Source organism: Peromyscus maniculatus, chromosome 21, assembly GCF_049852395.1.
Source record: "Peromyscus maniculatus bairdii isolate BWxNUB_F1_BW_parent chromosome 21, HU_Pman_BW_mat_3.1, whole genome shotgun sequence".
Taxonomy (NCBI): domain Eukaryota; kingdom Metazoa; phylum Chordata; class Mammalia; order Rodentia; family Cricetidae; genus Peromyscus; species Peromyscus maniculatus.
The window spans coordinates 57,125,995-57,140,491 of record NC_134872.1 but is presented as its reverse complement, the minus strand read 5'-3'; the positions used below and the strand labels follow the sequence as shown (position 1 = coordinate 57,140,491).

The following is a 14,497-nucleotide window of genomic DNA, read 5'->3' as shown; positions in this document are numbered from 1 at the left end:
TGGGAAGTGTTCAGCAAAATGGTACATCTTTATTCTTATTTTTATTTTTAATGTTTTGGTTTTTCGAGACAGGGTTTCTCTGTGTAGCTTTGTGCCTTTCCTGGAACTCACTCGGTAGCCCAGGCTGGCCTCAAACTCACAGAGATCTGCCTGGCTCTGCCTCCCAAGTGCTGGGATTAAAGGCGTGTGCCACCACCGCCCAGCAAAAAGTGGTACATCAATATCACCCTGTCTTAGGGTTTCTATTGCTGTGAAGAGACACCATGACCACAGCAACTCTTAAAAAGGAAATCATTTAATTGTAGTGACTTTCTTATAGTTCAGAGTTTCAGTCTATTATCATCATGGTGGAACATGGTGGCATGCAGGCAGACATGGTGCTGCAGAAGTAACTGAGAGTTCTACATCTTTCAAGCAACAAGAAGTGAACTGTCTTACTAGGTGTGGCTTGAGAATGCATGAGACCTCCAAACCTGCCTTCACAGTAAAACACTTCCTCCAATAAGACCACACCTACTCCAAAAAGGCCATATCTCTTACTAGTGCCACTCCCTCTGGGGGTCATTATTTTCTTTCAAACCACCACAAACCCCAGTCACCCCATTGCTCAGGGGCCATCGCACAGAAAGGAGTGGAAAGACTGTAAGGGTCGGAGGTTGGGGAAGGCAAGACCAAAACTGTCTTTAAGGTATGACAAGACTACCACACTCAATAACTCCCAGCAGCTGTGGTTGCCTATAGAAGACCTACACAAGATCAAGTCAGTCACTGTTGCAGTGTGAGCCTCTTCTTCCTGGCTGAGCAGCCATTGACAAATGATGGTTTCTTGGGAAGAGAGAGTCTCTGTTCTTTAGTGGTGTGCCTGGTAGGTTGAACACATTCCAGTGTATGGCCCCTCCCCCAAAAGTATATGAGTAGTACTAGTTTGACTTATTGGGTTCAAAACACACAATGTGTTTAATACATATTGTATATATTTATGATATTATCAAAGATTTAATACAATATTATCTTACCTATACCTTTAAAGACAAGAAAGTCACCCTGCACTTGCATACAATAAATGCTCAGAGAAGACCTGGAAAAAGTGTTCTAACCTATTATAATCAGCATAGGATGATTCATGGAATCATCCATTCATTATTTTGGTATATTCAGATCTTAAATCAGAAGTTTACAATTTCTAGTGAATAGAAAATCACTTTACAAAAGCTCTGTCTTTCTATGTTCTTGCTAAAGGTGAGTTTGCCCATTAGGGTGAAAATTGTCAATATCTGGTGGCATTCATTGGGTGGATTTTCTGGTACTTAATGAATAGTTACCAAATCCACAGGACAGCAACGTACAAAAATGAATGTCTGGCTCAAGGTAACATGAGGTTAAAGTTGGACAATCTTACTCTAGAAGACGTGGACAAAAGCTGGACTGTGGTAGAAATGATTGTAAAGTTGGGCCATCATAAGGGGAGAGCATCATAGAGACCCAGCTAATGAAAACCAGGTCACTGGAATAGGACAGAAGACCAAGTCTTACAGTTGAGCTCAAAGCCTGAGTCAGCATCAAGTGTGACATAATCCTAAGCCTCTGTAGTTGCTAACCTATAACTTTTAAAATAACCTCCCAGGAAAGGAAAGAGAAGCCACATTAAGTGCTTCTGTGGGCTGGAACTGTTCTGGTTTTTCCAAAGTGGATTTTTTTCCTTTTAATGACCCCTTTCTGTCCAGAATACAATCCATGTTTTCATACTGTATTAAGAATCCTTGCTTTTAAAATTAACCTATGCCATTGCAGAATAGGGGTGGAGGAAAGATTGTAATAACTAGTGGATCAGAGAGTTGGCTGTGAGACTGCCTAAACATGAGCTTAACAGGGGTGGCAGTAATAAACCTGCCAAAGTGAACCAAGAGAGGACCATGGGGCCTTAGCCCTACACAAAGAACTACAGACAACCAAGACATTCTAAAAGCTGGAGAAATAACCTTCCCCAGGGAAGAGCATACTAAGTGGTTGTCCAAAGCCAGTGGTCAGCCCTGGGAATATACATATGTGTAACAATATAGTGACTGAGAAGGTTATATTTAGGAAAAAAGATTGCATAGGAATTTGAAAGAGAGAAAGTAGGGGTTGCTAGGGAGGGTTAGAGGGAAGAAAGGGAAGGGGAAATAATGTAACTATATTGTAATATAAAAATAAAAGAAATAATTAAAATAAAACTAACCTGCATGAGAGTGTAGATAAAGTGGGATGTGCAGGTATATATCATGGATGCTGCAGAATGGTTATAAGGGTGAAAACAAGTTAGGGCTGTCTCTACTGGTTATTAGCATGGACGGCAATGCTTTTTTCCCCCTGATGACATCTAGCTTGAAAACTTTAAGATTATAATTCAGAAGGAAAGGTTGGAAAGCACTTACTAGCAAAAATTGAATCTGAATTCTTTAAGTTCTCAAGATATTGTAGGAATTTACTATTTATTGATTTTCATTCATTGCTTCAATGTACACAAAAGTGAAATGATGTTGAACAGTGTGAAACTGTGAATTGCAACCACACAGAAATGAGATCTTTACATTTTGCTCACAGGATATGTTAATGAGATCCTAAAACAATCATGTATATAGGAAATAGGATGTTTACATGTGAACTTATTTTCATTTGGTGTTGTTCATTTCAAAGTTCTATGAACAGGGCAGGTACAACATACCTTCAGCTGTGTGTTGTTGGCAAAGAATATCAAGAGACATCTAGCATTTTAATATTTCTTGCTAAAATCCCTTCCTTGGGGAGGTGTAAACAACATCTACCCTCTCTTCCTATTGTCTCAGTAATCGACCAAGATGCAACTACATCAAAGTTCACTCTGGAGAACTTGAGTTTATTAGGCTTACTTAAAGAAAAATGGGCAAGGGATATGGGCAGGAGAATAGGTGGCCAGTAATGATGATGTTTTTCCATGTCTGTGTAGATAGATACCTTCTGTCACCCCTCTCCCCCAGTACCCTCCAGCTCCTTCCCAAGGACCATATGCGATTAGGCAAAATTGCATATAGCTTGTTAGGAGGAGTGGCTGGATACTCAGGTAAGGGTCCTATGACTCCCCTCGGATTCCCTCTTTCTGTGATAGGAGGTCAACAGACCTAGTGGTGATGACCTTTTGTTAGTAGGACCAGCAGAACTCTTGAAGATGATGGCAGTTTGGCTCAGAGGTGAGTCCTATACAACAATGTTTAACACTATTTCTATACCATCTACCAGAAGCTTCTCAATTATTGCCAATAGAGGATTAATTATTGAAGTTATTTTATTCAGTTTTATCTAGGAGAGACAAATAGTTTTTCATTTTCTCCTTCTTACAAGGATTGACTTTTTCACAGCAACTGATGTGCGAGGGTTTGAGTTTCCTATCTCTGAAAAGGCAGTGGAGAATTGAAGGTATTAGGCTGGTCTTTGAGCTTTAAGTAAAAACATAGTAACATTGAAATGTCACACACCTAGCTTCCTCTTGGTTTATCAAAGAAGTAACTTCATGGTTTTCTTTGGTTATTGCCTCAAAAAACAAAACAAAATGTCTTAAATTCCAGCAACAACAATTAAGAAACAAAAAGAGAAAGAAAGAGAGGAGGGAGGGAGGAAAGAAGGACAAAAGAGAGGAAGGAGGGACAAAGTTGTCAAGTCATAACCTTTCTAGCAAAGGATATGTGACTAGTGACTGGCAGACAGCTGTTGCCTGCTTACCTGACTCAGTGTGACATTGCTCCACACATAGTGTTGAATCTTTCACTCTTGCTGTGTGTGTACTTGCAATGAGGTTCATGGTACTTAACCATATGTCCAGGTCGAAGTCTTAGTTTGTCAAGCATTTCATTTCTCAGTATCCTTATCAGCAAAATGAGGATAATAATTGAACCTAACTCATAGATCTTTGTGATAAAATTTTGTGTGTGTGTGTGTGTGTGTGTGTGTGTGTGTGTGTGTGTATGTGTGCGTGTGTGTTTCAGAAGAGCTTAGCACAGTGAACAGTGTTATATTGGACTTATATGTTATGGTTATTTTATTTCATTATTAATTAATTACATATAAGCATATAGTATGTATTCTTACCAGAAGTATATACACCGTTATTAATTCTCAAATTTAATGTGTAGGCTGAATTCTGTATCATTTTAACTATATATTTTTAAGGCAGTACAGCTAGATGTGTGGTATCCAATTGCAATAGTAGCACTTGGGAGAGAAAGGCAGGAGGGTTGTCAGGTTGAAGCCATCTTGGGCTATATAGTACTTTCCAGCCCATCCTGAGTTTCGTATTCAAACTCTGTCTCTGAAAAATAAAATAAGCTGGGGGTGGTTGCTCAGGTCTATAACCTAAACTACTCAGGAAGCTGAGGCAGGAGGATCACAAGTTATAGGCCTGACCGGACAATTTAATAAGACTATGCCAAAAATAAAATCTATGCTAGATGTATAGCTGGTGGTAGAATACTGGCCTAGTAGGCTTAGGGCTAATAAAATGACAACATTCAAAATAGCTTGGTCTCTTCAGTGAGATTGCATAATTGCTAGTTTTCATCAAAGATGTAGGAAATCTCATGGTTATAAAAAATTAAGTGGGAAATATAGTGTGGCTAAGATTAAAATATAGAAAAGGTATTTTGTGGGAAACAAGAAAGAACGTGACCTGAATATGTACATTGTCTTTGTAGGTGTTCTTCAACTTCTAAATGTAGAAATTCAGAACTTGGGGTCGCAGTTGTATTCATCCATTGAATTCACTGGTGTGTCAGCTGGATCCTGGGTAATATCTTCCACTATACATCAAAGCTGTGGTGTGGGCATCCGTGCATCTGCCAGTCATGGGATGGTTTTAAATGACAATGTAGTGTTCGGCACAAGTGGCCATGGCATTGATCTGGAGGGTCAGAACTATTCTCTCACTAACAACCTTGTCGTCCTGACGATGCAGTCAGCAAGGTCATCTCCTTGGGTGGCAGGAATCAAAGTGGACTATGCGAAGGATATCATTCTCCGTGGCAATGTGGTGGCAGGGTCAGAAAGACTTGGCTTTCACATATGTGGCCATAGGTGCTCTTCTGAAGCGCTTTGGTCTGACAATGTGGTCCACTCAAGCCTTCATGGCCTTCACCTCTACAAGAAACGTGAACCCAACAACTGTACTGGTGTCTCTGGATTCCTGGCTTTTAAGAACTTTGACTATGGTGCCATGGTGCAGACGGAGAATAGTGTGGACCTGCAGAATATCACTCTGGTAGACAATACTATTGGTCTTTTGGCAGTCGGGTATGTATCTTCGGCTCCACCAGGCTCCATCAGAGCTGTGCAGATTGTGCTTAGGAATTCAATCATTGTGGCCACTAGCTCCTCTTTTGACTGCATTCAAGATAGAAAGACACCTCAGTCAGCCAACTGGACATCAACAGATAGAGCGTCTTCCAATCCCAGAGGAGGCCGGATTGGTATTCTGTGGCCAGTTTTCACCTCAGAACCAAATCAATGGCCACAGGAGCCGTGGCATAAAGTGAGAAGTAGCCATCCAGTTTCAGGAATTATGAAGCTTCAAGGTAGGATTCTGGACTTTATCCTAAAAATGTGTCTTCACACACCCAAACACACAACTTTCAGGAACATTACAGCATCAAAGGACAAGAAGGTTCAGCATGGCCTGGTGCTCGCTTGTCTAGCTGACACCCTAATGTTGAGGAATCATGACTGTGTATTCAAGACAGTGAATGATTTCTTACAGAAATTACTGCTTTCTATTTGCTGGAGAGACTTCACTGTAACTATTTAACTCAAAGATAACTCTGGGATAGAAGGTGTTTTTCGTATTATACATTAAAGTAACTGAGACACAAAAACTGTCCGTCAGCAGGGTTAGCTTTAGAGTTTGGTGCTATAAAGATGGCTAGGTTTAAAGTCAGCATTTGAAAACTTGGGCAGTGCATCTTGTACCAGATAGTTTTGATAATTTTGTACTCATTACCCATTGATTTGAGTGTTACATAAAATAGATAACCTTTCATCATGCTTTTAGCTTAACTTTTCCTAAGACTGTAATATATTTGAATAATTGTTTTTTAAGGTTTTTTTTATTATAAACACACACACACACACACACACACACATCTGTACAGCATATAGATGAAGTACCTACAGAAGCTAGAAGAGAAGGTTAGATGTTAAAGAACCGGTGTTAAAGAAGATTGTGAGCCTCCATGTGGCTGCTAGGAATCAAAACTGTGTCCTTTGGAAGAACAGCCAGTGCTCTAACCAACAAGCCAACTTTCTAGCTTGGAATTGCTCTTTTCTTTCTTTCTCTCTCTCTTCCTTCCTTCCTTCCTTCCTTCCTTCCTTCCTTCCTTCCTTCCTTCCTTCCTTTCTTCTTCCTTCCTTCCTTCCTTCCTTTCTTGTAGCAGGAATCTTAAAAGTTCTTATTCATAAAATCAAACCTGAGGCGAGCTATTGGGGTCCATGCTGGTAGATCAGAGAGACAGAACAAGCCACAGCTATCTCACCTCGCCGGATCCTCAGCTGGTCTTGTCTCCTCAGACTGGAGGCCTCTGAGTCCTCATCTGGAATGGGTCTCAGCTGAATTACTGCTCAAAAGCCTGAAGCTTAACCAGCCAAATACTTCTAGTTTCTGGTCCTCACGCCTTATATATCTTTCTACCACCACTCCCTGGGATTAAAGGCTGGCTTTCTGGGATTAAAGGCGTGTGTCACCATGCTTGGATATTTCCAATGTGGCCTTGAACTCACAGAGATCCAGAGGGATTTCTATCTCTGGAATGCTAGGATTAAAGGTGTGAGTGCCACCATTTTCTAGCCTTTGTATTTAGTGGCTGTCTGTTCTCTGACCCCAGATAAATTTATTAGAGTACACAATATTTTGGGGAACACAATACCACCACACTTCCTTCCTTCCTTCCTTCCTTCCTTCCTTCCTTCCTTCCTTCCTTCCTTCCTTCCTTCCTTCCTTCCTTCCTTTCTTTCTTTCTTTCTTTCTTTCTTTCTTTCTTTCTTTCTTTCTTTCTTTCTTTTTTTACATACAATGTCCATGTATGACCCAGATATTTTGTAATTAAGATTCATGTATACTTCCTGGCATTATTCTGGTTAGATTAAATTGGCTCCAGTAATATACATTATGAAAAGAATATTTTGTATGTAATCTGTTTGTGTTTGGTGGTGCACATGATATAATATTGCGATATATTGTTTAAAATTTCAGATGTCACATTCTCTAGTTTTGTGAAGAGTTGCTATAGTGGTGACCTGGATGTCTGCATCCTGCCTAATGAGTGTAGCACTGGAATCATGTACCCAATAACAGCAGAGAGAACCAGGATGTTGAGGATGAAGGACAAAAACAAGTTCTACTTCCCTCCATCACAGCCCAGGTACCCCTTTCAGTATTGACAATATACAATATTTATGAAGCAGTTTTTCAACTAAAACATTAAAAACTATAACACCATCATACAAATTGAAGTAAATCTCTATAGAAAAGGCTGGTGCCTTGATTTAGATGTCCCAACATTTTACCCATGCCATATTCTTGCCCTTTCATATATGATTTTAAGAATTTTGCTCACAAACAAGCAGATACTGGTTACTGATTTCTCCCCTCGAGTCATTTTTAAAGAAGGATCAGATGAACTTTGTAACAGTTTTATTGTTATTTTTATTGTTTTATTTCTTAGAGATATTTTTAAAATAGGTGGATTCAAATCAACTTTATTCTTTCCTCTATCATGGAGCACAAAGTTCACAGTTTCAAATGGGGATCAGGGAGCCATTGAGCAGGATGAGGGTATGGGAGGAGATTGTACCTACTGCTGGGAATTCCTAAGGTAAATGATGAAGCATAGACCAGGTGTGACTACTGCTCTTGGACACGTGATCCGAGAGTTTTATTCAAAGATCTGAAAAAAAGAATGGGTTATGCTTTCTCACACTGAAAAAAAAAACTGCTTTAGGGAGAAAAGGAATAGTCTAAACAAACCACCCTACGTGGAAAGTTAACGTGTTTGACCTAACACTGATTCCTTTTTAATGCCCCTTCCTGAGCCATTGTAGGTAGCTCAGTACAGTTAGGCACATAGTTTGTATTGTGTTATTATTTGTCTTACCAGCAGGATGAAAGCTACACCTCTTGGTCTATTTGTGTCTACACCAAAATTCCATAAACTAGATGATTTGTAATGACCAAAGATTTATTTCTTATAGTTTTGGGGTCAGTCTGGGAGTACCAGAATCAAAGCGCCTCAAGACTGGTGTCAGGTGAGGGCTACTGTACAGATCATCCATTCGAGGTGAAGAATATTAGCCTCATATGGCAGGACTGGAAGATGGGTCGTCCCTTGACTTGCTGCAAGATCAGCACTGTCAATGAGCTTTCTTTTCCTGCCTATCATGAGATGAGAGAGGTGCTTCTTCCTTTTCTCCACAGGAAAGATTTAGAAGGAACCGGTTGCCTTGAATCTGACTGGGAAAGTCCAAGAAAATACCTCTTCACAGATCTGGATGGGAGAACCCTGGGTCTGCCTCCACCAGTCACTGTGTTTCCAAAGATAGAGGCAGAATGGACTGGATCATTCTTCAACACAGGTTGGTTATGTCCGACCATGATGCCTATGGCAAAGCCAGCGGGCATGTAACAGAGCTTGTGGCTCCATTGCCCCATGAAAACAAAAATATATTGGAAAGGAACCAAAGTCTAGGGCTGGAGTCTATACTGATGTGCAACCAAATCACATCTATGGCAGGGTACTTAGTCATTAAGACATATTGTGACATCGCCACTGTGACCTCTGTGGATGTCTGTGTCTATGTCAAATGTATACATTATCATCACTCACCTCTGAGTACAATGTGGAGAATAATCCTCGTACATACCTTAGCCTCGTGCAGAATTCATGTCACCTTGAAATATCCCAGCCACCTATGAATCCATCTGTTTTTTTTTTTTTTTTCTGTTGTGTCTTGGAAGCTCATTCTGGAGAGGATGGTATAGAAGTTACCGTGAGATTCATCTCCCTGCTCTCCAAATGCCTCCTAAACTGTGTTGTGCTCAGAACTTCTGCACTCTACTTTCTTTCCTTCCTCACACAACCAAAGCATCATCGCATATTGATTTTGTAGCTGGGTCCTGGAGATATTTCTGATTCTACCACCAGGGATATGATTTCCCCTTTGAACTGAATTTGCACATGTTACAGGAAAACCTGAAGAATTTTTCCCACTTTCCCTCTGCTTCACTCTTTTTAGATTCTTTTTCTGGTCTCCCTTCTCTTTGTTTAGTATCAGTTACATTTGTTCTTTTATAATTCCTTACATTTACATAATGCATTCTAATTCCTCTCACCCCCCACTCTTTTACTTCCTACCCCCATTTTCTCCTTCCTTGCCATTTTAAGTTCTAAAGGTATGACTCACCCAGGGCATAGTGCTCAATTTTCCTTATTCCAAGAGGACCAAGATCAAATTTCCACTTAATGCTACCTATGAGTTGTGATTTCTATTACTAACTCAAACCTGACCTTGAAATGTGGTAAAAAAAAAATACCCTACTGGTTCTATTAATATGTATAGGTACCTCAGATCTACATGCCCACTATTAAATTCCAATCCCTACCCCAAGCTGATGCCTATGACTTGCCTTTTGCCTTCATCAGTTGATTAAAAACATGGGGCATACTCCTTGTTCTTCTTCCTAACCCAAGCACTCACATTTCCCATCTTCCTTCTCTGCAGCCTCTGTAATGTAGACATAGTCATCACTCACCTGGAGGCAGAGTACTCTCTCTAATGATGTTTTCTCCCATTTCTGCATTCTGCACTCTATTCACCTAGTGGTTAAGACAATCACTTAAGTTTTCCAATGGCTTTTCACCCATTCAGAAGGACATCCAAACCATAAGCTTACCAGACTTGCATTTTTGGATCAGGGATGCTTTCTTCCACCTCTTGTGAACACCCACCCACCCACCCCACTTACCTTAACTATCATAATCTTACTGTTCCTTTAGCACAGGGCCCTTGCACAGACTATTTCCTTTGCCTGGATATCTTATTAGTAGCTCTGTTAGGAATATACTTAGTATCCCTAAGTGTCTTTAGGGAAGCCATTCCTGATCCCTCATCTAACAATCATATGTGTGAGCTAGTGCTGTCACTGGTAGAGTGTTTGCTTACTATGCAAGAATCTCTGATTTCTATCCCTAGGCCAAGGGTGGACCACATAAACTGTGTATGTTGGTGCATACCAGTAAGCCAAATCTCCAAGGTCATCCTCAGAGTGTGTTCAAGGCTAGCTTGAGATAAGCAAGCCCTTGTCTCAAAAACAAACAAACAAACCAAACAATGTGTTTATTATTTTCTAAAGCCAATGCACCTGCTTTATTGTTTTTGAGGTCCAACACCTGGCATTATATTATAAATGTAATAACTTAGTTGTTTATTTGCCATTTGACCCTTTAGAACACAGACCCAGGGAGGGCTGGGATTCTGGACTATTCACTGATATATATTTGGGAGGATGCTCAACAAATATTGCTAGACTAGCTCTATCAGTGTATGCATTATAAGCTCTTAGAAAGAATATTAATGAGCCATCCTAAGCTGTTCAAGAGCAGCAAGTTATTGATTTAATTATATATATATATCAAAGCTTTTGCTTGTTTGGTTTTATCTGTACTTTCTTTAGAGATGGGATTTTGTTTTGTACCCAGGCCAGCCTGGATTTTGCTGTGTAGTTCAAGATGGCTTCATTCTTGCTATGTAATTTATACTTGCCTTAAGCTTCCAATCCTCCTGTCTCAGTCTCCTGTGTCCTAGTATAGGCATAAATCATGACAAAAACTTGGGTATATTCTTATTTGTTTATAACTTTTTTCCATCTTAGCTTTTGGTGAAGTTTAACACTTGGCATTTGGAATCATATCTACACATGATTGTTTAAGTTATTGTAAAATTTCATACTTGAAAATATATGTTATACTCATCTCACATTTCTCCATATGTTAAAGTCTTAGCATTGCAATTGAGTGACAATATATGGGGTCTGCAGTAGAGGTTTTAAAGTCCTGTATATGCTGAGTGAACATAAAGGCTGAGGAAATATTCACTTTGATATATTGTTCACATATGTGAATCAAATGCTTCATGTTTGAATTCTAAGAACATTCTTTTGATGAGCTTTTAGAAGACTGCTTACCATGTGGTTTAACACATTATTCAGGTATAAATATGTTCTTGCTACTGATTCCATATAAAAGCTGAGGAAGTGTTCACTTTGATATATTGTTTACAGAATATAACCAGTTAATACATTTTATTCATAGTGGAATGAAAACCATAGTGTGTGTGTGTGTGTGTGTGTGTGTGTGTGTGTGTGTGTGTGTGTAAGAGGAAAGTGAGAATTGATATATGATTAGTAAAGATAAAAAAATAAAAAGCATAGTGTGATCCTTGGTGTCAGTTTTCACCTTGATAAGATCTAGTGTCATCTGAAGACAGGCCTCTGAGGATGCCTGTGAGGGATTATATTGATTACATTAATTGATGTGGGGAGACATCAGGTCTTACCTGTGGGTGAGACCCTTCCTTGGGCAGAGTATCTGGGAGCAATATAAAGTGGAGAAAACACATTGAACAGATGAACAGTAGTAGGCATTCACCTCTCTCTGCTTCTTGACTGTTGATGCATCATGATCAGCTGCTTCAAGCTCCTCCTTCCTTGACTTCCATGCCTCAAACTGTGGTCTAAAGTAAACCTCTGTCCCTTAGTTTGCTTCTATCAAGGGGGTCTTACCACTGCAACTGGAAAAGCAACCAAGGCAGATATGCAGATCTAATTCTGTCTATACCTAGATTCAGTCAATGTTTTCTATAGTAAGATTTTCTATTGGTTAAAAAAAACCCTTATATTACTACCACAGACATTTATATCATGGTAAAACTCTCCTCATGCTTTAAAACAAGCCTATGGGTAATTGTGTATCTTTTATGGACTTGAATTTTGGCCAGGCTCACATTTCTTTTTTAATTAAGAAGATGCGTGGTGGTCCACAGTGCTAGATACAAATTGAAATTCATCCTAGTAGAAAAGACAAAGGCTCAATCATAGTGCCTAATTTGGGTGGACTTAGAAATACATCCAAGACAAAGCTTAGGCTCAAATAGCCCAAGCAGCAAATTGCCAAAAACCACCAGTCGGGAAGTGAGATTAGAAAGAAATAATGACAGTAAAGATGGGCTGTCAAACTGTCACCAGGGTGGAATTTGGAGCAGGACTCTAATGGGACTCTTGGAGACCATAAACCCAAACGATCACAACAATGCCTGGGGAGCTAATGTAAATATGTTATATCCCTGCTCACCCTTGGGTCAAGAGATGACTCGAGGAAGATGACTCTGCAGGCTGTTGGTTTTCCCTGAACACAGGTTGTTCACATGGTCAGAAAACATTTCTCAGATTGATGTCGTAAGTCTTGTCAATAGTTCCTTTTGGTGGGAGAAGATGATTGTCAATGGCATATGTTATGTCATTGTGAACACTCTTACCAACAGTCACTACTATGTCAATCCAATGCTTCATGTTTAAATTATAAGAACATTCCTTTGATGAGCTTTTAGGAGGTTGCTTACCGTGTGGCGTAATACATTGTTCAGGACTAAATATCTTCTTGCTATTGGTGACTGTGCTGTTCTGTTTGCTTCTCTTCAGCTCATTGCCCTGTGTGAAACACAATTCAATGGTATATAACAAGCATTGCACACCATTCGCTATCAGAGTGTGAAAGCAAGTCTGTGTGAATGGCTGAGAGGACATGCAGGTGTTTAAGACTGACAGACTCCTCATGCTCAAAAACTGCCTAAAATGCTCAATGAAGTTGTTATAGGTGCCAAGATTCTCACAGTGGAGTCTCTTGTCTACTGCTCTAGAAACAGAGTCCCTTTGCAAGGAAGACAACACATGGTAAATGTTGTCTTGACTTCAAATATATTCTTCTAGAATGTAAGACCTTTGTATTTTAAAAATTATTGTTCTCAAAACTACTTTCTACTTCCTGTCACCAAGCTAGCGTACAAGAGAAGCACAGCTTTATTCATAAGAGACTGACATGCATATGTCCCTCTGTAAGACAATAAAGGTGACACATAAAATGAAACCACTAGAACCAAGTCTCATATTTATTCCCAGTGTCACCATGCTTGACACACCCTCATGTCTTTTCTGCATTTTATTAGTAAATCTCTCCAAGTCATTTTGAGTCCACTGCCCCTAAGGTTTATTTTTAATTTGCAAAATAACAGATCTTGTTTGCATATATTAGTTCACATACAGACACACACACACAAAAAAAACCCTCCTCACTAAATCATATATCCACAGTTAGTTCCCTGAATACCGTCAAGCACTTTGGCATCAGGAGCTAAACCCATCCGTGTGGATCACCGAGTAGGAACACTGTGCCAGTGGGCTTCACTATCTTCACAGTGCAGGGTGTGCAGCCAGGGGAAAAGTGAGCTGTTAATTTTGTTTTATACTTATCTATAAGTTTTCATTTGCTGCCAACTTTGAAAATTACATGGCAATAAGAGCAAGGCTAATCCCAAGCAGGGGATCCCCTGAGAACTATTTATACTTTATTTTAGGAAGGACTTCTGTGGTTATGGAGACATCTAATGATCCCAAAAATCCAAAATCATTCAATAAAACAAAATCTTGAAATTAATATCCCACTTAGGTAGATGAAAACACCAGGCCTTTCTATTTGGGCTTCTTTTTAATTTCTTGTCTATCTCTAGCTAATAATGAATAGTATCACCTCAGAGACTGGTTTATATATATAGAAGACCAATGTTGTAATGAGAGGACTGAAGACTTCAGAGCTCTAGGTTGGTGGCAGTTTATAATTCCTCAGCTGAATGAACTATCAGGGAAGTAAAGTGGAGCATTATATGAATACCCTTTGCATGTGAATTACAATATCTGGCATTTTCCTTTATTCAGTAAATATGTTTTGGCAACATAGTGTCTACTAGCATTTTATTAAGGATTAGGTATTATAGTGTATAGTGAAGAAGATAATAACCGTGCTTTCATTAAAGTTATATTGCAACAAAGGCATATACACAAATAGCAATGAAAAGAGAAGGGAAGAAAATAGTGTTTTGGTTTACAGAGGGAATTGCAAATAGGAGTTAGTTTATTTTCTCTTTCTCTGATATATATATATATAATATATATGTATATACATACATATATATATGTGTGTGCATGTGTTCACATGTAGATGTGTATGTGTATAAGAAATACATATTTTATATAAAGTAACATTGCAAACAAGACTCTAAGAAGCAGAGGAAGGAAACTCATAAGGAGGGTCACCAGCCAGCACAGAGGCTCTGATAAATGAATTTCCTCAACACATATGAGGGGTGGGAGGAGCAGAGATCTGTGCATAGTTTT

The 14,497-nt window shown here is 39.3% G+C and overlaps 1 protein-coding gene across 11 annotated transcripts in view; it reads left to right on the top strand.

Moving 5' to 3' along the window:
* Positions 1–14,497, top strand: part of Pkhd1 (PKHD1 ciliary IPT domain containing fibrocystin/polyductin) — a 483,551-nt gene that overhangs the window by 341,077 nt on the left and 127,977 nt on the right. For all 11 annotated transcript variants that reach the window (XM_076557889.1, XM_076557888.1, XM_076557887.1 and 8 more), the window contains 3 exons: positions 4,704–5,579; positions 7,250–7,418; positions 8,471–8,628. In XM_076557889.1, coding sequence (XP_076414004.1) covers positions 4,704–5,579; positions 7,250–7,418; positions 8,471–8,628 — 1,203 coding nt within the window. The remainder of the gene's footprint in view (positions 1–4,703; positions 5,580–7,249; positions 7,419–8,470; positions 8,629–14,497) is intronic.